Source organism: Scatophagus argus, chromosome 4 (assembly GCF_020382885.2).
Source record: "Scatophagus argus isolate fScaArg1 chromosome 4, fScaArg1.pri, whole genome shotgun sequence".
Taxonomy (NCBI): Eukaryota; Metazoa; Chordata; class Actinopteri; family Scatophagidae; genus Scatophagus; species Scatophagus argus.
This window is the reverse complement of record NC_058496.1, coordinates 12566158-12589923: the sequence shown is the minus strand read 5'-3', so window position 1 is coordinate 12589923 and position 23766 is coordinate 12566158. Positions and strand designations below refer to the sequence as shown.

The 23766-nt window shown below is 41.6% G+C and overlaps 1 protein-coding gene across 8 annotated transcripts; it reads right to left on the bottom strand.

Annotated features, from left to right (window-relative positions):
* Positions 1–6: 6 nt before the first annotated feature.
* On the bottom strand, positions 7–22913 carry loxhd1b (lipoxygenase homology PLAT domains 1b). 8 transcript variants are annotated; one of them, XM_046387789.1, is made up of 44 exons: positions 22634–22913; positions 21863–21978; positions 19309–19423; positions 19069–19080; positions 18711–18791; positions 18350–18534; positions 18013–18111; positions 17674–17822; positions 16669–16792; positions 16093–16202; positions 15401–15541; positions 15179–15314; positions 14386–14546; positions 14201–14287; positions 13822–13957; positions 13575–13729; positions 13022–13182; positions 12829–12905; positions 12554–12750; positions 12119–12311; positions 11629–11789; positions 11204–11525; positions 9829–9980; positions 8470–8603; positions 8164–8309; positions 7870–7974; positions 7641–7769; positions 7392–7556; positions 6588–6769; positions 6397–6513; positions 6034–6196; positions 5274–5428; positions 4986–5195; positions 4725–4851; positions 3918–4126; positions 3470–3655; positions 3241–3368; positions 3046–3163; positions 2558–2735; positions 1850–2035; positions 1520–1690; positions 1249–1381; positions 816–971; positions 7–724 (listed from the first exon to the last, which is right to left on the bottom strand). In XM_046387789.1, exons 2-44 carry the CDS (start codon positions 21879–21881, stop codon positions 244–246), a joined length of 6552 nt encoding a protein of 2183 aa, XP_046243745.1. In that variant the 5' UTR covers positions 21882–21978; positions 22634–22913; the 3' UTR covers positions 7–243. The 8 variants fall into 8 exon arrangements, with proteins under 8 accessions (XP_046243745.1, XP_046243741.1, XP_046243743.1 ...); XM_046387785.1 differs by lacking the exon at positions 22634–22913 and adding an exon at positions 20427–21443 and having other exon boundaries at positions 21863–22542; XM_046387787.1 differs by lacking the exon at positions 22634–22913 and adding an exon at positions 20427–21443 and having other exon boundaries at positions 6588–6715; positions 21863–22542.
* Between the last annotated feature and the right edge of the window lie 853 nt (positions 22914–23766).

The following is a 23766-nucleotide window of genomic DNA, read 5'->3' as shown; positions in this document are numbered from 1 at the left end:
TGAATGTTCGTGTCGGATTATTTACTTCAGGCAATATTCAGGTTTGTTTAGGTTTATTTTTTGAATTGTACATGAAAAAATGTGAGCAACTAAAACAGTTGGCACAAACTTTAAAAGAACACTTATGTTATCTTTTAAAAGGTGACATAAGATCTGTTAATTTCCTAAGAAAAGAAAACAACTGGCCACAAATCTCTAAAAGAACGCTCACCCACTCTGTTCCACGCCTCCTCCTCCTCCTCCTTAATATCTGGGGTAGAGCACTCGTTGAATCTGCCCGTCGGCCTTACGAGTGTCCAGCCACTTTCCACATTGGAAGATAGTGGTCACTGAGTTGGCTGTGTTGGTCACCTCGATACACTCTAAATACCACCCACAGTTGGAGCCGCTGTTGTCGTGCTCCACTTTGACCCTCAGCAGCTCCCCGAGGTCCAACATCTCCAGAACAAAGCGGTCTGTTCGCCCTCGCTCAAAAAGGTTGCGGAACTTCTGGCGCAGATGATGTCTGCCTGAGTCACCGTTGATGCCGTAGATGGTGATGAAGACGTTGGCGTCTGTGCCAGCCCCTTTCACATCCCCGGTGATAACGATGATTTCATACTTGACAGGGGTCAGGTTGCGGACTTTGCTCGCAAAGCTCTCGATGGACTTAAAGCACTCGAATGTCTGGAACTGGTCCTTTTTCGCTGCCAGTGGGATTTGTGCATCACAGTGGAAGAAATATCTAAAACAGGAGGGAAGATTTGGAGTCTCATCAACACCGTCAACGTGACATTTTACATAACATAATGTAGGATGTATGAAATTTCCCTCACTTGTTTCCCAGCTCCATTTCTGTCACCACCACCTCCATAACATGCCAGAAAGCTTCATTCTTCACCTTCTTTCCGTCTTTTGTTATGTGGCCGACGCAGATGCCGACAATCTCCCCCACGTGCTTGGACGAGAACTCAAACGTGTCAGTGGCACCGCTGTGAAAGGACAAAAAGAAAAGTTACAACTACTGGCAGAGTTTGTGCAGGGTTTGATAACAGTGAATAGTTATTCACTGGTGTGCCAGAGAGGCTTTCTTTTTGGTGTCTCATGGGATTAGCTCTCCTAAGAGCAGAGACTCTGAGAACAGAAAGTGAAGCCACGAGATAAAAGAGGGTAGAAAAACAAAACATGTTAAAGAGAGGAGATTATGTAAGGCCACATTATGGGGTTTTACCTTAAGCCAAGGCGCCTAGCCTGTCTTTGAAGACCTACCTTAAAAACTTCTTCTTCTTATTCTCCAGAACAAACTCCTTGGAACGGGCTTTCCTTCCTTCCAACACAACCCAGACGTTTTCTGTTGTGGAGGCCTCGTCTGTGTTAGCAGTTGTTGTGGCAATTTCATATTCTGTGGCAATACAGAGACAGAGAATGTCACACTGCAACTGTTTCATATCTGAAAAATCCTTGTAATTAGCTGCAACACATTCATCTTTGACAATATGAGAGCTTGTAATTATGCCCACAGACTTCCATTTTTACTAACTGGTTTTGTCACTGAGGTCTACAGAGTCGTTGTTGGCACAGGCCAGCTCTCTCATTATCTGTCCGTCATCCTCATTTTTAGCCAACCAGCGGTCGCAGGGGAACCTAAAGGTCTGGTCCATGGCCTCATCTTTCACGTCAATGTACTCCAGGTGCCAACCAGGAGCAGGGCCTGTTTGCAGCAAGAGTTTTATTTTTTCAGTAACTAAGTAAAGATTTTTCCTCACATAACTCATTGTTTGACTATGATTATTGATTGATTAATTTTGCTGTAGTAGAGAACAAAGACTCCTTCTCATTGCTGTCTGCTACGCTTTTCTCTCCTTCTTACCTTTGTTATCATGCCACACTCGGACTTTGGACAGTTCACCCAGACTGAGCATGTCAGGGAATCTGAACACATCTTTCATTTTACGCTCAAACTTATTCCTGTTGGCGCTCTCCTTCAGAGGTAGCGTCCCAGTGTCCCCGTACTCCCCAAACACGATCACAAACACATTGGCATCGGTGCCGGCACCTAAATGTCAAAGGCATTTACTGATGAAAGCAGAAGTTCACACTGACCTAATAATGTGGCATGGATGTTGCTACGTAAGGATATATTATTGTAAGTAATTGGTAGTCAAGTTCAGCCTAATGCCTCATTTAGTATTTTTGTAAATAAAATGCTCAAAAAGGCCACAGACTCATTTTTCTCTTCATTCTTTGTTCCAAAAATCAAACAAGCAAACCTCTGAATGATTTAAACAAAACATGGATTGATAAAAACTACTTATTTGTTGAACTGGTCCACGTCACAGCGGTCAACACTAATTCATTTTAATTTTAGACATTGGTCTATTTCATTCAGATGCATGGCTCAGACTCACACTAACTGAAATAGTAAAATGTTTCTCAATCAATTTGAGACTCATTAACTTGTTAAATTAACAGCTGACGTTTATTCCTTTATTCTTTAAATAAAACATATCTTAAAAAACTAGACACTGGTATATGAGCATATTCTCTGATTGGCGAGGCCACTACTCATGTGACCCACCTCCGACATCACTGGTCTGGACCTGGATGATGTAGGTTGTGTTCTCCACCATCTCCTCATCATCCACCATAGCTGCCAGCTCACACACCTTTGTCCTCTTTGGCCCCTTTGTCTTTGACAGCCAGTTCTCATATGTAAACACATACACCTCCTCTGTGGTCAGGTTCCGCATCAAGATCTAAAAGCAATCATTGAGACATTCACTGACCTCAGTTCAGGCATGGCAAAAGTGCAAATGCAAACATTACATGTTTTCCTGGTGAATGTCACTGTTTAGCTGCATATGGCAGAAACAGACCGACCATGCTGGCCGTTCAACCCCAGCTGATGCTGGTTCAGGTGACAAAACTTCTGCGATCTTAATAGGACGTTCAGCTACACTGCTGGTGCAAATGATTTTCACCATTCTTTATTACATAATGTATTTTGATAGGTGTTACCAAAGATGGTGCTCTTATAGAAACCAAACCAAGAGGTGTATATGTTACCCTGTCCAGAAACCAGTCAGGGCGACTTCCAGAGCCATCAATCCGAACTCTTATCTTCTTCAGGGGAGCAATGTCATCTATCTCCAGACTGAATGTGTCTTCTTGACCCCTTTCAAACCTAAATGACAGAAACAATATATAGATCATCTTCCTTTAATGAAAAGCGATCAATCAGAGGGTCACTGGAGGACTAACCTGTCCTCATTTTTGGGCAGCAGCATTTCCTCCATGCTACCATTGGCTCCGAACACCGTCAGGAAAATTCTGGTATCAGTCCCCGCATACTGAGTGTCACCTGTGACAACTGTGACCGAATAAATAACCTACAATCCAGAGTAAATAACAAAGGTATAGAAGAGACCAATTCTGTTTTTACATAACTTAACATTTCCCAAGGTTTCATATTTTAGGTTTTGTGACTCACTTTGCGGATAATGTTGATCGTGCTGGAGTCCAGCACATTGAACAGTCGGGCAGTCAGACCATCTCCCCTGTCTTTAGCCAGCCAGCACTTACATGGAAAGATGTACTTGATACCTTTGGTTGGCACGGCAACCGACAGCTCATCCACCAACCAGCAGCTCTCTGGTGTGACACCGTTATGGCCAAGCTGAGGAAGAGACAGAGAGAGGAAAGAGAAGGCAGAGGAGAGAGAGAGAGAGAGAGAGAGAAAGAAAGAGAAATAGGGGGAATATAGAACTGGGAATTGATATATCATTTGATTTTGTTTGATCTAGGTACCAGAAGGCACAGATAGAATTAATTATTGCTGAGCTAGAGTAGCTTTATTTAAATTTTTAAAATCAGTGCATTTGAGAAGGCAGCTGAACGGCGACAGTTTCACAGCAATAGAGACAGTCCCAGATTCTCACTTCCACCCTCTTGATCTCTCCTACGTCAGTTCCAAAGCACACAAAGTGCTCCATGGTGCCAGCTGTGAAGGATTTCTTTCCCTCCGACAGGTCCAGCCACAGTCGGTCTGTCTCTGCGTCGTTGGGGCCGATGACGATGACATAGACCCTGGCTGTAGTGCTGGCATCACGGTCTATCCCCGTGGACAAGGTGAAGTGATACGGGATGACTTGGTGGAAGTGAAGAAAAGATTAAAGATGTTTTAATTCATTTAAGTTAAAGGAATAGTTTAACATCTTGGGAGATATGCCTATGTGGGTTTGTTCCAAAAGTTAGATGAGATGACTGATACTACTCTCACGCCTGTGCAGTAAATATAAAGCTACAGACAGCAGCCGGTGAGCAACTGGCAAACAAGGGGCAGCCTGGCTCTGTCTGAGGGTAATTAAATCCCACTACGAGCACCTCTCAAGCTCACGGACTAACATATCGCATTTCCAAACACAGAAGTTCTGTCATCGCTGTTAAATTTGCCAGGCAAAAAACAGAGACTCCCAAGACTTACAGCTTGCAGCCAACAAATCAGCCCTAGAGGCATACTGGTAATACACATTATCACCCGTAGATCCACAAAAGGTCGTTTTTATAAAGTAAATAAAGGAGGTTTTCATAACCTGTTACTGAGGAAGCTACTAAGGTGTTTGTAGGTGGCTTTGTTACCTTCTGAGCCAGGCTATCTATTTCCTCTTGTTTCCAGTCTTGATGCTCAATTATCCCATTCTCATGTAACTCTATCTTGAAAAACATGCATAGTTTTGTGGCCTTACATGGACCTTCCTCCACCACCGCCACCTTCTTCTTCTTTTTCTTCTTGTTGGCATTTCTGTCCAGCCCCAGTTTGGCCTGAACCATCTTCATGGAATTTGGATCCGTTTTTCTTTCACCTTCATATCCCTAAACCGAACACACAACAGGCTAATAATCTACTAATTCTTCATAACTTCGCATACTGCAGCAGCAGCTAGTAGGAGGTCAAATACAAACAATAAAGTAATATGGCCCACTCTCCACAGACAAGTTTAACTAACCTTGACGAAGAACGTCCTCTCTATGCGCTTGTCCTCTTTCTTTGTCGACAGCCAGCGTTCACACAAGAACATGTACACCTCTTCTGTTTCCAAATCCAACACCTCCACCTGGTCCAGGTACCAATCAGCTCCTATCATGGAGTTGTCGTGACGAACACAAATCTTAAACACCTGGCCCAAGTCCACAGCCTCGATAGTGAACTTGTCCACCTAAAAGGCAAAAAAACAAACACGTTTTCCTACCTGTCGACACCAGCAGTTATGTGATACACGCCTTTCTTCACATACCGCTCCTCTCTCAAACTTGTTCTTGCTGTTCTCAGATTTGGCGAGTTTACGTTCTCCCGTGTCTCCCAGGTCTCCGTAGATGGTGAGAAAAACATTGGCATCAGTTCCTCCTCCGTACATGTCACCGGTCCGCACAGACACCTTATACGTGTGAGCTGTGAAAGAAGACAAACGTAATCATGCATCACGTAGAAATACACAATCTTCACTCATAAGTTTGAAATTATGTAGGATTGAAGTAGAGAAGTGAGACTATTTAAAGATTCCTGTAGCTTCCACTCCAACAGGATGCATGTTCATGCACTATATTCATTTTGTCTGTATTCTATATTTGATAATGAAATAAAATGATTAAATTAGCCACATTATGTTATTTGCCTGTAAAGATTTTAAATGAAAACAAAACAAAATTGTGGACATATCTTACACTGCATTCACCATATTATCAGTGCAATAATATATATATTTATTGCCATTTGTGGATAGTGGAAAGAAATTGTGGACACGGCACTGTCATCACCTTTTAAGCTGATGTGGTGAACTTATTTAGTGGGCAAACATGTAGTGGATTAATGGTAACCTGACTAGAGAATCACAGTCCCTTTGTGTGTGTTGTAATCAGAAGGTTTTGCTAACTGGCCTGGCCACACGTGCATGTTAAAAATTAAAGGGAAGTAAATGCACATGCCAGTGTTTATAAATGGAAATACTTAAATAAGTACGTCAAATTTCCACGGCTGTGAAGTCAGAGTAAACCTACTTTCCAAAGCATCCTCCACTTCAGTTTCAGTCCTTTTCAGCTTCCCATCCCTGAGGAGTTTCTCTGTTATGATGTCTGAGGGGACCAGCTCCCTCACAGTCTCCCCATCATCTTCAGACTTGGCTAGCCAGCGTTCACATGGGAAAATGGTTGTCTCCGAACCCTACCATGAAAGCCAAACACAGAATTTGGGCCAGACTGTGTCTGTGTGACACTCAAGGAAACTATAACAGACTCTGAGATGTGCAAGTCAAAAATTACAGACATTATTAATCTTTTAATTTCAGTTCTAGTTCACAGACAAATGATGATGTAAATGATGCACTTATCAGTGAGTGTAATCTGTAGGGGATTTTGTTCTACCTTTCCTTTCCTGAGCTGTCTTCTTATCTCCACTCTGTCGAGGTGCCATCCTGGGTTAGAGCCCCTGTTGTCGTGTCCTATCCTGATTTTCTCTATAATGTCACCGACATCCTCCAGCTGGGAGAAGACCACACAGTGTTTACAGAGCTGCAGTCGCTGCCTTAGAGGACATATCGTCCAAATCCACTCACCTCCACAATAAACATGTCCTCAGCTCCCCTCTCAAAGTACAGGCGTCTCTCCCTCTTGTTGACACACAGGTGCTTCTGCTGCGTGCACACTCCTTTTTGTCCATACAAGACTATGAACACATCAGCATCTGTTCCCGCACCAAACACATCACTGGTGTATATCTTTATCTCATAAGGCACAACTGGAAAACCAGAGGAGAAGGTGACAGCTTTGTTTGGTTGACACAAATGGAAGAATTGTAAGTATACAATTTAACAATATGTTTCACATGCTTAGATTTCGAGAGGCGAAAAGTGACAAACTGCTACTACTCCAACATTCATGCACAGTTTTGCCACTTTATGGTCCCCTGATTGATTTTTTTTTTTTAAATAAAAAGCTTATTATTTGATGGCTGTAATTAGTAGATGCCTTAATAAGTTTTTATATGCAAAATACAGTATAATCTAATATGATAATTGGTAATTATCCCACAAGTATTAAAGTCTAAAGTCTAAGTTTATATTTCTAACGTGAAAATAAAACTAGTCGACATGGATGCAACAGTATCTACAACTGCAGCATTGCAGACTGTTTCATGTGTAAGCAGAGAGCCAAAGTCCTGTTGCTGTGATGTAATTCAGAAGAGAGGCCATCCCATCGACAAAAAGTACACGCTTTAACAAGCACCTTTTTCAGACTGAGTGCTTGAAATACATTTTACTGCAAATGCTTCCATACTTATCTCTCAATAAAATTTAGCATATGAGCACATTGCTACTTTCACTAATAAAGTAATTACGTAAATACGGCTCTTCACTCACATGGCATGTAGAGTTCAGTCTGTAAATCAGCAGGATAGAGATCCCTCACAAGCGCCCCATCATCCTCTTTTTTATCCAGCCAACGGCCACACGGGAAACGCAGTCTCTGACCCTGTGAGGGGGCATCGACTTCAACCCAGTCCAAGAACCAACCAGCTGAACCCCCTGATGGTGGAAAAATGTTATTCAGTTTATTGCTCATATCAGCGTCTGATAATTTTGGATCTGCAGAGCCTTTTCTTCCCCCACCTGAGTTGTCGTGCCCAATCCGAAGCTTCTCCAAGTCGCCCAAATCCACCGCCTCCACAGTGAACTCATTGATCATCCCCTGCTCAAACTTATTCTTAAATTTCTTGCAAGCCTTTAAGTTGACAATCCCTGTGAGTGACATTTTTTTTTTAATTCATTTTGGGATCCCGAAGTGACATACAGCACAAGGCTACCACAACAACGTCAGCATACTACTGAGTTATCATACCTGTGTCATCATTTTCACCAAACAGTATGGCAAAGACGTTGGCATCGGTTCCCGCATTCTTCTTTTCTCCGGTTTTTATTTTGAGAGTATATGTTGTTGACATGGCTGTAAAATAAATTTTAAAAGACAGAACGTAAATCCTTTTCAGTTTCACACTAATACATGTGTCCCTCTTTGCTCTTGTCTACACCTGAATGTGTCACCAGCGCTCAAATAAATACTTGAACAATGCGTCCCTTTTATTTAGCTCATGTCCCTCGACTAAGACATAAACCAGCTTTGAAACTGTCTTACATTTCTGCTCGAGTCCCAGAGTGGCGCCTGTCCCCTCCTCATCCTCATCCTTCCTCATGAAGGCCTCATCCACAGGAACCAGCTCTCTTGCTATCTGTCCATCGTCCTCATCCACAGCCAGCCAGCGATTACAAGGGAAATAGTACCTATAGATGCAAGCAGATAAGCTCTCTAACTCCCAAAACCTTCTTATTCAATCAGTATCAGTTGCATAATTAAATGAAAGTATTACTCTTTAAAGTGTACAGTGATGGCAGATGAATAAAGAGGCAAAATCCATGCAAGATGTATGCTGGCTTCACCTACGTAGTATCATCCTTTGTGTCCACTATTTCAACACGATCCAGGTACCACGATGAATGACAGTGTGTGTTGTCATGACGGATTCGTAGCTTCTTCAGAGGGCCCAGATCAACAGCTGTCACAGTAAAAACATCCTCCTGCAAAAGACAGCAGCCAGAGATGTTCTTCTGTTTGTCTTGTGCATTTTTGCTTTTTTGATAGTTCTAGGTCAAGATATACAGGAAATGTAGGGTAAATAATACTCCATTCATGTCACTTTAGTACAAGTACAGAAATAAAGCAAATATAGTACCCATTATGCAGAGTGACCCCTTTCACATTAAATTAGTGATACACTGATGTGTAATCAATTATTTAGTCGTTTATGTGTAGTTTGTTGAAATTAGCTAATTGAAAGGAAGGAGGGTGTTGCGATTACATGGCAGAAATCTCAGACCACTCAGTGAGGAGGGTGTCCTGGAGATAGCACTTTTGATAGTCAACAAAAACAATCAACCAGAAGGTCAACTCTGCAGCCGCTGTGGAGCTTTTGGATCACATCATCTTTTTTATCCAGTTATCAAGTAAATTTTCCAAGAAAACTGGACAAACTTCATCTACAGACTCCATCTGATAAGGGAAGGTGATGTGATACTCTCAAGAAAGTAAATCTTTCAGGACTGCAGTAACTATATTTTGCTTTTGTCGGTTATCCACAGATTCCTCTGTGGACAAACGAGTAGTCCCGTCACTGAATGACAAAGGCTATTGGTGCTTTTTGATCTGCGGGAAGACATAAACTTAAATGTCTGTGGATGTGAGTTTTGTGCTCCTGCAGAGCCGGGTGTAATGTAGAGATGAATAATTCACAGGTCTGGATTAAGTAATGAGTAAAAGTAGGACAGGTTCAATGACACAGAGGACTCCTCATAGCTCCTCTCAGTCACAGCTGGCTTGCCTGCAGGAGAGCTTGCAATTCCAGCAGAATACACTCCCACACACACCTTGGTGCAGGGCTCATGTTGCGTGGAAGTGCTTGAGTCCTCGACTAACTGCTGCTTAATTTTGAGCAGGATATGAATGGTTCTAATGAAATGCTTTTTGTCTTTCAGGTCTTTTGTCTACCCTTGTCAGGTGTGAAACGACTTCATGACCAGTTATTTGCTATACTCCTCGTTTATGTATCTAAAGTAAAGAATTTGCTAATTGTTTGATGATTGTTAGTTATTGTAAAAATGTGAGCAGCGAGCTTATGAGTTTTGCCTTTTTTTTATGAACCATATTTCCCACCATTTTTCCACTTCACTGGTTACAGTAATGATTTTTTGCCAATACAGACTCTGATTTTAAAAAAATAGTTGCATCTTCTTCTTTCCACCATACCTGCCCCCGCTCAAATTTGTTGAGGTTGTCAGAGTTCTTCAGATAGCGCTCTCCGGTGTCTCCGTTTTCCCCATAAATATTAATGAAGACGTTGGCGTCGGACCCAGCCCCCAGCATGTCGCCAGTGAAGACGCACACTTCATAGGTGTTGACTGTCAGACAACACAAGGGATGAATTACTAACACCTTTTAAACCTGTCACACATGTCGGCCAGGAAACTGTGTCAAATCAAACCGAGCATGTCCACAACATCAACACCGAGTACAAGACACCTGTGCCAAAAAATATTGGAAATAACACCGCTGAAGCAAGTAACCAAATTCAGCTGCATATGTCAGTGTACATACTGTACTTAAACTAAACATGTGGTCACTGACAACACACGAGACTTGATAAAATGGAGGGGTGGCAAGAGCAGCTTTTCTAGGTCAAGTGTGTGTTATTTAAGAATACTGAACACACTGCACTGCGCTACAGGAAAAACTATAGAACACACTCCTGCTCTGTGTTGTTAAAAGTACTTACTTACTTACTTACTGTATGTACGTGTACAACATTAAAGATATACACTAAAAACAGTCTCCGCTTAAATAAACTAAAACACTAAAATGTGTTATGTTCTTCTCTCGTTTTGTTTTCAGTTTTTTTGACTGACTAAAGATGAAAGCAGAGATGGCCCAGGAAAGTCTTGAGGCATATAGATGTAATATAAACGCTGAGAACATTTTAACAACACCAATCCCAGAGTTCTATTTGAAATTACACTTTTATGAATCATAGGAAGGAAGATAAGCTCTTATAGCAGCTACTCTGCCTAAAACAAGGCTCAGGGTGAGAGGATTCATCACACTGCATGGTTACAATAAAGAAAAACAAAGTATAGCCAGTAAACAACAGTATTATGTTCATGCACACAAATTATGTGTGATTTGCGCATTTTCCAGTGTCAACATACATCTTTTCCTGTGAATACTTTATGAATGTGGATGCTGCTTAAATGAGGTATCCAGCTGTTTTTACATAACTAATGTTGTCGTGGTATAATTTAAGGATCGTGTTCATGCAACAGTCCGTAAGTGATTCATCTCTTCTGAATTCATACATGCATAAATAACAGTTCCACTGAGCTGAGGTTGAGTTGTGGCTGAGACAGTAGCTCATCTATTTCGAGGGTAGTAATTAGCTTGTTACTACTGTAAAAAAGAGAAAACCAAAGTGGTTTGGGTGCATTTTCCATTGTGTACACAGAGAGGTTAGACTACTGTATGTCTATGTTTTGTCTTACTGAACTGTCAGAGAAGTTAAAACGCCCAACATGAATGCAAATGTATGACTTCTCTCTACAATATTACACTTGTTATATTTATTTTGTACCTTCCAGCTCCTCTGCATCCTCAGGCAGCAGCTCCACAACCAGCTCGCCGTCCTCCTCTCCACTGGCCAGCCAGCGCGAACAGGGGAAATGGTGAGTCAGCACCACTTCCTGCATCTCCTCTCCTGCCTCCTCGTCCTCATCTTCATCATCTTTCTTCTTTTTCTTCTTCTTTTTCTTGTCCTCCTTTTTCTTCTCCTTGGGCACCAAGGCCGTGATTAGGTGTTTGACGTCCACCGACTCCAGGAACCAGCCAGATCCGATCCCAGAGCCATCGTGACCTATGCGGATCTTGAAGATCTTTCCCACGTCTTTGGCCTCTATCTGAGGAACAGTTTCAACACAAACTGGGACGTCTAGATATTCATTTAGGCTAAACTACTGAGATGTATTCCAGAGCCACTGAAAACAGTCCACATTTTGGTACCTTGAATATTTCTGTGGTGTTCCGCTCATAGTTGTCGGATCTGCTTTCGAGCCTGATGACCTCTGTCTTCCCCTTGTCTCCATACATCTGGATGAACACTCTGGCATTGGTGCCAGCAAACATCACATCTCCGGTCGCTACTGTTATCTCATAGTTAATCACTGGAAGATACAGATTTACAAAGGTCAAGGGACACACATGATTTTTGGTCAGTGGTATTCAAAAACACTTACACAGAAACCACATATGTGCATTCATGCATTTCCAGTAAACATTACTGCCAAGGTGCCCAGCACTCATTATATGTGATACTGAAATGACAGATTTTAAAATGCAATTTTGATATTATTTGCTAAAGGATCAGGTAATTACAGGATTAGTGTTGAGGTACAGGACCAATGTCACCACATCAGCATGCATCTGCTGTGTGAGTCTGTGTAGTGTTTTTTTTTAAATGGTCTGAGAGGGCGAGTATGTTGCCGTTGCCTACGTGGTGCCATGTCCAGGATCTCGCTTGGGTAAATCTCCACCTCTGTCTTGCCATCAGCCTCATCCTCATCTAGCCAGCGGTGACTGGGGAACATGTAATGCTCTCCATGGACTGGAACCATAATCTGAACGCTGTCCAAGAACCATCCGGCACGCATGCCTTCGTTGCTGTGGCCGATCATCAGACGGTTGATCTGCAATAGGATTAAATTACAGACAGCATTTAAATTTTGTTTACTGAGTCACGTTAACAATATGCTTATGAAACACTATAAAACAGGACAGCATTTGTACATTTTTCTTGACAGAATCTATTATCAGTATGGGTGAACTGAGAATAAACTCAACTCAACCATAAATGATTTCTAAAGATTCTCATAGCAATTTCAACATCAAATGGCGACATCAACACATGCTTTTGCCTCCACTGCGTCACCTGTCCAATATCAAAGGTTTCCAGCGTGAAGATGTCAACACGACCCGTCTCAAAGTAGTTCCCCAGGTTGTTGGCAGAGACCACCAGCATCATCTTACTGGTGTCACCCTTCTCTCCGTAGAGCTTGACAAACACGTTGGAGTCTGTGCTGCCCCCGGGGATGTTACCTGTCTTCACCGCGACGTGATAGTTAACATCTGCCACACGCGGACACAAACGTAAGCATCACGGGGGGTTTAAATTTAAATGTTAGGCTGAAAATTCCTCTAACTTACTGTATAGACGCTGTCCATCTGAGAATGGCACCAACTCTCTAACAATCTGTCCATCATCCTCGTTGCGGTCCAGCCACCTGCACAGCACATTCAGTGAACAAAGCTCTTGTCTATTATACACCCACACCTGTGGTTGTGCTTAATGTTTTTAGTAGATGTTTATGCTTTCTTTTTCACACTGACACTAATGCACCTGTTGCAGGGAAATTCTACAGCGTGTGCCTCAGCCTGTCCCTCTTCTCTTACAACGACTTTATCGAGAAACCAGCCACAGCCTCCACCCCTGCCATCATGTCCGATCCTCACCCTGCGGATCTGCCCGATGGCTGCTGCCTCGACAATAAACTCATCCATCTGGAAAGACAAAAAAAAAAAGCCAGCAACATCATGCTGATGCCTTCTTATATGTCAAAGTGGAAGCAGAGGAACACTGTATGTGACCAATGGCATGTACACATTATTCAACATACAGTTCCAGTATTTGTGCTGTAGATATATTATGACAAATCCCATCAGGAGAGTCTAGTTTGTGGAAATAAGACATTTTTGATTGACTTTGCTAACGCTGGTATCAACAGCAGAAACAGTAAGCCGCATGCTACAGATAGGGCCAATAAGATCGTTGTCCTCAGTGTGTGAAAGAGAAAAGAACAAGTTAAATGTTTTTTGACTATCAAGACACAGAGGATAAACAATAAACTTATCTTCCTGAAAATTTCACTAAATAATATACTGAATGTACCCACGTTTCCCTTCTCAAACTTGTTGACGTTGTTTTTGCAGTTAACCAGCCACCGATCTCCAGTGTCCCCCTGGTCTCCAATCAGATTTAGAAAAACAGATGCATCTGTGCCACTGCCGCCGACAGTCCCCGTGCAAACTGTCACCCTGTATTTGATCACTGCAGCACAAAATTAAGCAAGTTTTATACTCGTCTGTATTTGGCAAAGCAAATTTTGGTTGCTTGAGGTGAATACAGGTGTGTATACATACAGGGCAGTGGCTCGGGGATTAGTTCTCCGCAGGCAGGTAGCTCTCTCACGACCTCGTTATCATCTTCATTTGTGTCCAGCCAGCGCTCACAAGGAAATGTATACTTCTCCTTTGTTAATGTCTTCATCAGAGTTGCCTATTTGGAAAAATGCCAGAAAGCTTGTTTGATCTGATGTGTGAGGGGGTGTCCGGGTTTTCATTTCATTCAAGTGTTTGAGTACTGATTCATCCAAAGCTGTACAATCCTCTGAACTTTCTTTATTCATCGCTAAGGCAAGTAAAAAAATGTGCATAGTCTTCATTTAACTCTCGGCTGAATATAACTATAGTTTTTTAAAATATTTTATAGTGTTTTTTTTATAAACTATTATCAGATTACCTTACTGAGATGCCATCCTGCAAAAGGATTTCTCTTCTCATGCCAGATACGTAATTTGGTCAATTTTCCCAAATCAGGCAGCTCAACCTGTAAGATCACATCAAGACAAAAGTTTCCTACAAAGCTTTGGTATCTGTATAATATAAATAATTAATGAGTGTGATAATAAAACATGGGACACATACCATAAACCTGTCCAGCTGTCCCTGTTCAAAATTGTCTGTCTTGTTGTCCAGCCTCATCTCATCACTCTTGCCCTTCTCTCCATAAACCTGGAAGGAGATGTCTGCATCGGTTCCTGCACTGGGCAGGTCTGACGTCCAGATCCACAAGGACCAGGGGTGCTCTGAGAACAACCAAATCAAATCATTATCTGTGATTTATCAACACTGTCATGGTTTGTTACATCTTACATCTTGTCCCATTATCTCCAGTGTTTGTTTGTCATAGTAACTGAGAGGTAAAAGTAGCTCCACCCTGTACTGCCTGGAGTGTGTTTTTCATTTCCACACTGGGAGCCAGCACTTTGACAACTTATTCATCATTTCAGAGGAGCAACTGAAATGGCATTCTTGCTTTTAAAAAAATATTTTCGGGGCAGAAACTGTCATGTTGGAGACAGTAAACGCAACAGACAGCTCTCAGCTGTGATTTGGAATAGGAATGAAGTAAGTCGGTAAAAGAAAACTCTCCAAATATTTGTGTGGAAAAAAATCCAAAATAAACTAATGGACCCATTCTGCTGTCTGGACCAGAAGAATACAAATATAGTATAAAACAACTGCACTAAAAAAAACACTCATGGAAATTACAAAGCAGAAGGAAGGTAGACTGCCTGCTGCATCATTATGCAAATGTATGATAAGTACCATAGAGTTCTGAATGTTTTTGCTCAGTGTTCCAGGAAATAATAAAAGAAAATGATAGAATTTACTGCTACTGCTGCTGACAAACCATAATTATTGACTTTCAGCTTACTCTTCTGTCTCTTCTGCCTAAGTGAAACCATCTCATAGAGCTCTCTCTCTATCAGGCCGTCTCCCTCCTTCTCATCCAGCCATTTGAGACATGGGAAGGTCTGCTCGATCCCCGTGAATGGACAGTACACCACCACCTGCCAAAAAACACAGATTCAGTCAAATTAACGCACGGTGAAATACCTGAATGTAATGTGTGCATATGTGTGCATGCTCTACGTACCTTCTCGCAGTACCACCCAGCACTCACTCCGTCGTTGTCGTGTCCCACGGTGACTCTGCTGAGCGGACTGAGGAGCGCAGCAATCTCAACATTAAAGATGTCTGTCAGGCCCCGCTCAAACTTTCCCCCCTCCAAAAACACCTGAGTCAAACACATCAGAGGAGAGATATATCCCGTAAGAGATGCAATCACATTCATACTCAGTGGTCTGAATTCATGAATACATAAATTGTTTGGCTTGTCTGAAAGGGATCTTTTTATTTGCGGCGTGTATGGATGGATGGATGCTGTTCACAAATTTTCCCCTTTGTGTTAGATGCAAATTCATCGTCTGCAGTTACAGTGAGTCCTCTTGGTAATAAATTGTGCATCAATATCCAACATGGCTGCACAAACAAAAGAAAGGCAAACACGGACTCATCAAGAGAAAAATGCAACAGTGCTCTCATGCTCCTTTGGGTAGTGCAGTGCAAAAACATCAAACATGGCCCCGAAGCAATGAGCTCTCCAGATTACTGCCAGAACAAACATTTTACTTGAATAAAACTGCAGCCAGTCATTCCTTTTCTGGGTCTTTTCAAGATCTTTATCTGCTCATACAAATCAAAGCTAACTAATGAGAACTACTTCAGCCATTTGTTTTTTAAACAAAGTACAAATTGTCTACTCTGTTTCTTATATCTTCTCATTACCTTGCCACTGTTCTTCATGCCTTTTGAGCCATGCATCACAATGTGGACTTTGGAGTTGGTCCCGGCACCTCGGATGTTTCCTGTCACAATCTGGACGTTGTACACAATGCCTGGAGGGTACAGTTACATGTCGGGCTATCAGAGGCTCTGGCAGTGGGTCACTGTGGTTCATGGCACCCATACTCCCTGAGGAGCTGAGCAGGAATCAGATAAACCAGATCTAAACAGCGATAGTCTGACCCAAGAATTAATGATCACACAGCAAGGCTCTGACAAGCTGGACAGAGAACTCTTTTTTTTACTTGTGGACTGAAGGGGGTAAAACAACAAATGATCATGTTCTTTGGCAACGGAAATGTTACTGTCTTCAAGTCCTTTGTGCAATATTTTTCAGACCATGCAAGCGAGTAATTATTCCAAATTAAGGCAAACAGTTTATAAGAAGTAGCCAAGTACTGAATTAATTTTCATCCTTGCCATAATCGGATTCACTGATATGAGGTTTCCTTTGGAGAAATTAAAAGATCAAATGTATGTAAGGGAGTTTCCACGCTCGTAAACACATTTCTTCCTTACCTGTGGGCTGACTCCCCCCTGCCAAGATGTCTCTCTGAATCTTCCCATCATCCTCATCAAGGGCAAACCAGCGACCAATTGGAAATTCATATACTATTTTGTTTCCTAAATCATCCACAATCACCTGAGTAAAAAGGAAAAATAATCATTTAATCATAGCCAACATGTGATGGAGATCTGTTGTACATAACCTTTTGAAAAGTTTAACATTGCTCTTTGAGATGAAGGTGCAGATGAAATCTGTCTGATCCCCTTGATAACTGCAAAGATGAAGATCAGTTATTACAGTTATCTTGCATTACCTTTTCATGTACATTTAACTCTTACACTCTATTACTAAATATTATAAACATTAAATATTATAAACGGGGATTCGAACCTGGAACCCTCTTGCTATGAGGCTACAGTGCTAACCACTGCATCACCGTGCCACCCGCTAAACGCAATATTTATTCGTCTTCTGAATACATCTCAATATAATCACTCAGTGTAGCGTTACCATGAACGCCACCTGTGAGATGCTGATCTTTGGTGTCAGCCTGTGCTGCAGTCACGAACAAACTTACCGACTCATCTGTCTGTTTGCTGTAAGGCAATACCTTAATGGGGCTTGGTTTACCTTTACTCAGAGGGTAAAATGACAACATATGTGCGTGTGTGTGTGAGCTTGTGTACGTATGCCTCTGTTTGAATGAACTCATCTCTCAGTTGGCCACACTGTAAGTGCTGGAGGAGGAGAGACACCAGACAAGACGAGAGGACTGAGAGGAAATAAGATCACATGTCTTAAGTACCTCTGTGGAGGCAGAACTGAGCAAAACGAGGTACAGTAAGACTCTAAGACAGAGTTTTGTTTGAAGATAAAGTACTGTGAAACCCTTCAAATATACATGATGTAACAACTGAAAGCACTTATCTGTCTTAAGACGTAATAAAGGGGCATTAGTTGATGTTGAGATGCGATTCGTTAATTTCTGGCTGGTAAAATCTGTCTCTGTTTCTTACCTTGTCCACAAACCATCCTGCTGAAGAGCCTTTGTTATTATGGCCAATGGTGATCTTCCTCACTTTGCCCAAGTTTGGTGCCTCAATGGTGAACTTGTCCTCAGTGCCCTTTTCAAAGTTATTTTTGTCATTGTCAAGTCGCCTTTCACCTTAAAAAAAATCAACAAAAAAAAAACCAAAATAAAACAAAACAATTTAGAAATTCTATCAGATAAATCCTGATTTTAACTCCAGCGAGAAAAAAAAACTTCATGTCAAAGAACTTCATTTACTTTGGGAGAAAGTTCATTATGTGAGCTCATAGAGAGTGAGACAAACACCTGTTGCATGGTAATTTACCTGTGTCACCATACTCCCCAAAGATATTGATGAAGACATCTGCATCAGTTCCACTACCTTTTATATCCGCTGTGAAAACTCTCACTATATATTTGTTATCTGGAAAATTAAGAATGTTTTGAGAGCAATTTAGGAAAAACTTCATACAAAAACCTCAAACAACCACAAGCAAACACTGCGGAAATAAAAGTAAACTTGATTGCTGAGTTTTACAGTTCAGGCTGATTGACTTCAGGCCACAAACACTAACTCAGCAAAAATAAAGAATTTGTTACAAAATGCTCAGATTCTAAAGTATTATGCGTATACTTGTGAGCTCATATCTGTTTATACATACATTTGGGCATTTCCATGGGGTCCATGCTGCCCAGCATGTCTCTGACATAAAGGCCATCTCCCTCCACCTTACTCAGCCAGTTGTTACAAGGAAAGTAGAACCTCAGATGAGGCCTAATTACATCTGTCACCATCGCTCTGTCCAGGAACCAGCTGGGGTTCATGCCGGTGTTGTCATGCTCAATTCTGAAGCAACAGAAGAATAATATCTAGATAAATAAGTCCCATTGTTCTTGAAAACAGATTAAGAGCAGGAACCAAATTTCCCTAAATCTGATCCATGGTCAACAGTGTTTGGCCATGATCAAACCAAAAGCTGTTCATTCTATATCTAGATCACAGACAAAAAGAGTCTAAAATACCTTATCTTTTTCAAAGGTCCAACATTGTGAGTTCTAATCCTGAACACATCAGTTTTAGCCCTTTCAAATGCTGTGCGACTCCTGAAATCACAAAATGGTAAAAGAAATTGAGAGCCATCTTGAAAGTCATCCTATTTTCACGTATCAAAATCTTAATTAACAAAAGAATGAACCAGGAAAGTGTTAAGTAAATATAATTAAAAAAAACCTAATATATTCAAAATTCACTCCAGTGCATTATAAGGTATAAAATCCACCTTTGACAAAATCATGCAGCAAACCTTGTCATGCAAACTGAATGTAACACCAAAGTCACAGCACACAGTCAGTTCTCACCACCACACTGAGAAATAAATACCTCTTTTCTGTGCTGTTAAAGAGGAGAAAAAAAGGTTTAAGGTTTAAGTTCAAAGGTTTAAGTTCAAGCACAAACTTATTCAGTCAAAAATCAGGCTCAACCAGCAAACTATATTTGGCACTGATGCCTCAGGTTGGAGCATAAATCTTTGTTCTTTATTTTATTGAAATTCTTTCATTTTCCTGCTAAACAGTCAGATGACCTCATGTCAAAAGTCCAACATCTTCAAAGAGGACTTACTTGCTGGCCAGGTGGACTTTGGGAGTAATGCCATACTCTCCGAACAGAGTGATGAATACGTTGGCATCAGTACCTGCTCCTCTCTCATCACCTGTGATGGTCACCACCTCATACACTGGAAGGTTTAACGACATAAAACAAATGTAAGTGTGTTTTAGGAAGAAGGTGCACTGTACATATTACAGGAGGTGAAAGGGTGTTCCAAAGAACATGTGAGCAGGATGGCAAGGCAGTGGTTTGCCATGTACTTCCTGTAATAAAACATCTGAAAAAAAAATCTTCTCAAACGGGAGTCTGTGGTCTAATTCGTGTCTAGTTTAGCAGTCACTGACATGAACAAGATACAGAACCACTATGGTAAAATACAATAGTAAACATATGGGGTGACATAGAGCTATAATACATTTATTTTCTCTCTCTGAGAATCACTAAAATCTAAATTTGCTGCACCAAGCAGGCACACATTTTTAGCAGCCACCACAGGGGATAGATACCACCAAATCCCACCAAAGCCTTTATATTTATTCAGTTTGGAATATCTGGAATATCTCTCTTCCATTAAAAATGTAACTAACAAATAAAAGAACTTTGCAAATATATCTAGGTTTATAGTTTGATTACATGTGAAAGTAGTTCCATGGGTTTAGTTTTAACTGACTTGATTATATTGCGATGCCTGTGCATGTGTGTGTGAAGACCATATACAGTAAATGCTCAGTGTGGCTTTACTTTGGGATTTTTACATCTGACAGTGAGAGCTAAGAAGTAACCTTAGATGGCTGTGAAGCCCTTACTAGGATGTGAAACCAGCCTGTGTGAAGATGACTGAGTGACAGGTGTCATATAGCTGTAGGTTGAAGATAAGACACTGACGGTACATGGATACTACTTCACTCAGTGTAATGTTACCATGAACATCAAACCAAAGTATGAGGACATTAATGCTGAAGGCAGCTCAGACTCCTGTAACCACCATTAAGAATTCACCTCTAATAAGACGACAGATCTTACATCAAATCAATGACATATCAACATGGCTTCTTTATGAAGAGCATTTTAATAGCCACAGCTTGCCTTTTGTACATTTTACAGGTGGAAATAAAAAAGTTTGCAATCACCTTTCTTTTTGTGATACTCATCCTCGTAGTTCTCCACGCTTTCTGGCTCATAGTTGCGAAGCTCATTCTCATAGATTTCAACATAGTTTTCAACCTTCTTCTTCTTGCCTTTTGTCTTCTTGGTGTCTTCATCACTATCTTTGTTCACTGAGCCTTTCTTCTTCTTGTCTTTCTTTTTCTTTTTCCCTTCCTCTTCATCCCCAGCTGCCTGTTCTTCCTCTTTCTCAGAGTCCTTTTTGGATTTTTTGCCTTCACCTTTGGACTTTTTATCCTTTGACCCCATCTTGACCGAGGCCTTCTTTGATCCTTTCTTAGTGGTCTCAATCACATCAGGGAGTTTTTCTCCTCTCTTTTTACTCCTGGAATCATTGTTGTTATCCTCATCATCCGAACTCCGAGAGTCACTGCTCAACTCATCCCCGCTCTCCTCTTTGGCTTTGCTCTTCTTCTTGACCTTTTCTTTTTCTCTCCCTTTTTTCTTGGAGCTCCTCACATCGGGCCCAGATGTGTCAGAATTGTATCCTTCTTCCTCGCTGTCTTTAACCTTCTTCTTCAATCTTCTGGCACCCTCTGATTCACTGACCTTCTTACTTTTCCTCTTTGGCTTCAATTCCTGATCCTCTGAGTCTTCGTCATCCACACCTCTGGTTTCCTCCTCGGCACTCTGTCTTGTTTTTTTCTTTTTTGCAGGCATCTTTAATTTATTTACCACCTTGTAACTGTAACCGATTCCTGTGTATTCCGGTGAAACTTGATTAAACTGACCTGCAGCTCTGTAGGAGTGACCCCGCTGGAAGGGCAGGTCCGAGTCAGAGCTCAAGGGCTGCTGTCTGGCCCATTCCTAAGGAAGCCCCTGTCTGCTGGTTTTCCTGATCTACAACAACAGCAGATGCTCTGACCTCATTAAAAATGATTATCTGCTTGTTGTCACCTGACCAGAGGAAGAGACTCTCCTTGGGGATGAAGAACTGCTAGAAAATTCTACCTAAAAGCTCACATACTTCTTCATGTGTATGGCTGAGTCACAGTAAAAAAAATAAATAAATAAATAAATAAAAAATGATCTTATCCTTATTCCATCTTAGCCTTTTTTACCTTTGGGTGTGCATAAACCACAGGTTGTGAAAACACACACACACACTAAAAAAGAAATTATAAGTTATCTGCTATGAGAAGCAGGTAATTATCATTTGTTCAGGGCCTGCAACTGAGCAGAAGTAATGTGGAGGATTATGACCTCCACCTAAAAATGCCGAATATATATAATTAGGTTCATGCATATTTTTATGCCATAATTCAAGCATAATTTCATGATTTTAAGCAACTTCAAAAATCACTTAATTTACAGAAAAGAAGTGAGGGACTACAATAAACACAGACTGCAAAACAAATTAAATCTAAGTATCTACTGTTGGCAGTCAACTGCACTCACTGACCTTTTGGCTCCACCAACATCTTTAAAACTCTACTGTCTTCAGCAGCTCGTGGACGAGCAAAGGGAAGCAACGATGAGCTCCAATCAGTCTGCAAATCTGAGTGAAATGTGGGAACCCTGTTGAGATGGGCACGTTAATGATGACTTCACATACCTGGACGCAGTGTTGGGAAAGTTCACTTTCTACATGAACTAGTTCAAAGTTCAGTTCACAAATTTTAAAATGAAGCAGTTCAGTTCATAGTTCGTAATTCAAAAATTTTGAACCAAGTTCAAGGTTCCAAAAATGAACTAGTTCATAGTTCTTCAATACGCTGCTGAGAGCTAGAATTGTCAAACGCTGTAGAGTCTGGGCGCTCCGAGCTAGCGCTGCCTTCGTCCATGCTCCGTATTTTGATGACGTATTTGTTAGTGCGACAGGTATGGCAGCTGTTGCCAGGTTGGGTGGTTTTTCTGCTACATATTAAGGACTGTTTATGGTGTGTTTAGCGTGGGTTTTCGCCTGGAAACCTCTGGAAATCTGGCGCACTCATGGACGAAGTTACACTGTGAGAGAGCGCCGTTCACAAACGCCAGAATGAACGCGTTCACATTAACGTTCATCAAGCGGAAACACAGCACGTTCAGTTCACGAGTTCATGAACAACACTGCCTGTACGTCAGTGCATTTGGGACGGCGGCCCCCAGGTGTCTTTGGCCTTGGTCTCAAGGCCATTTATAGACTATGTTAGCCTCATTAGATCTTCACTGGCACTCGTTCGCCCCAACTCACCCCGGGCTTACGCAGCAGAACCTCCACGGATCACCTGTAGACGTGCCACCAGCAGCCCAGGCAGACTGAAAGGACAGAAGCTTCAGTAATCTCAGGGTGCTGCCTCAGAGTAACAGAAAACTCCGCAGGCTTGATCTGTCTGAGTAATGAAATTCAGAAACAAAAGAATCAAGAGCAGGATGGCATGTCTGTATGTACTGGCCCTGTCATTATTCTACATTCTTACAGCCAGACCTACGAGCTTCCTCGTCTCTCTCTACATGACTGAGCCCTGATGTCTCTGTCCAAGGGCCTGAGAGAGACACGCACCGCAGCCCGCTGGGAAAGAATCAGAGCAGCTGCTTCCACAGCCCGACAAAAAAATAAAATAATAATAAAAATCACAGTTGTTTATTCCATGAGCAAAGCGGGAATTTTAACTTGCATGACCAGGCTCCGGGGAAAAAGTCCTGATTTTGTTTTTTTTTGTTTTTTTTGGAAATTTCTTGAGCAAGGACTTATAAGAAATTAAATATTTTTTTTTCCAGGTTCAGAGCACATGTTTCTTACCTGACTGAAAAGGCTGTTCTGAACTTGACAGAACTGTGGTAGTTATTCTACCATTAAAGCCAGAGCTGCTGGTTTTTCCAGGACCACAGGGAAAACTGCTGGTGGTTTCTTCTAAACCCAAGAAAGAGCTTGTGATGCTCTTTGAGAGAGTACCAGGTGAATACAATACCACATACACTTGTGGCTCTCTTTTCCCAGTTCAAAACAAGGACTGGAAATATTTTTTCCACAGTCTGAATATATATTGGAGTTGATTTTTGATGGCCCACTCCGAGAGATGGTTCTTGTTTTACCAGAATCAGTGCAAGTAGTGGTGAAAGATTTGTGATTTCTATTCTACGGGGTCTGGGGAAGAACTACCAATGTTTTTCCAGGGCCATTGCAAGAGTTACTTCAGTTTTTTCTGTTTTTTTTTTCCCCAGCAAGAATGGCAGAGGCTTTTCCCACGAACCGAGAAGATGCTGAAGCTGATGAGGCCTGTAGAGCCAGAGCAAGCATTCACATTTGGCTGGGAGCAAGAAATGCAAATATTTTCAGGCACTAGGCCGCTATTTTAAATGGCAGTAGTTTAGCATCTGCAGATT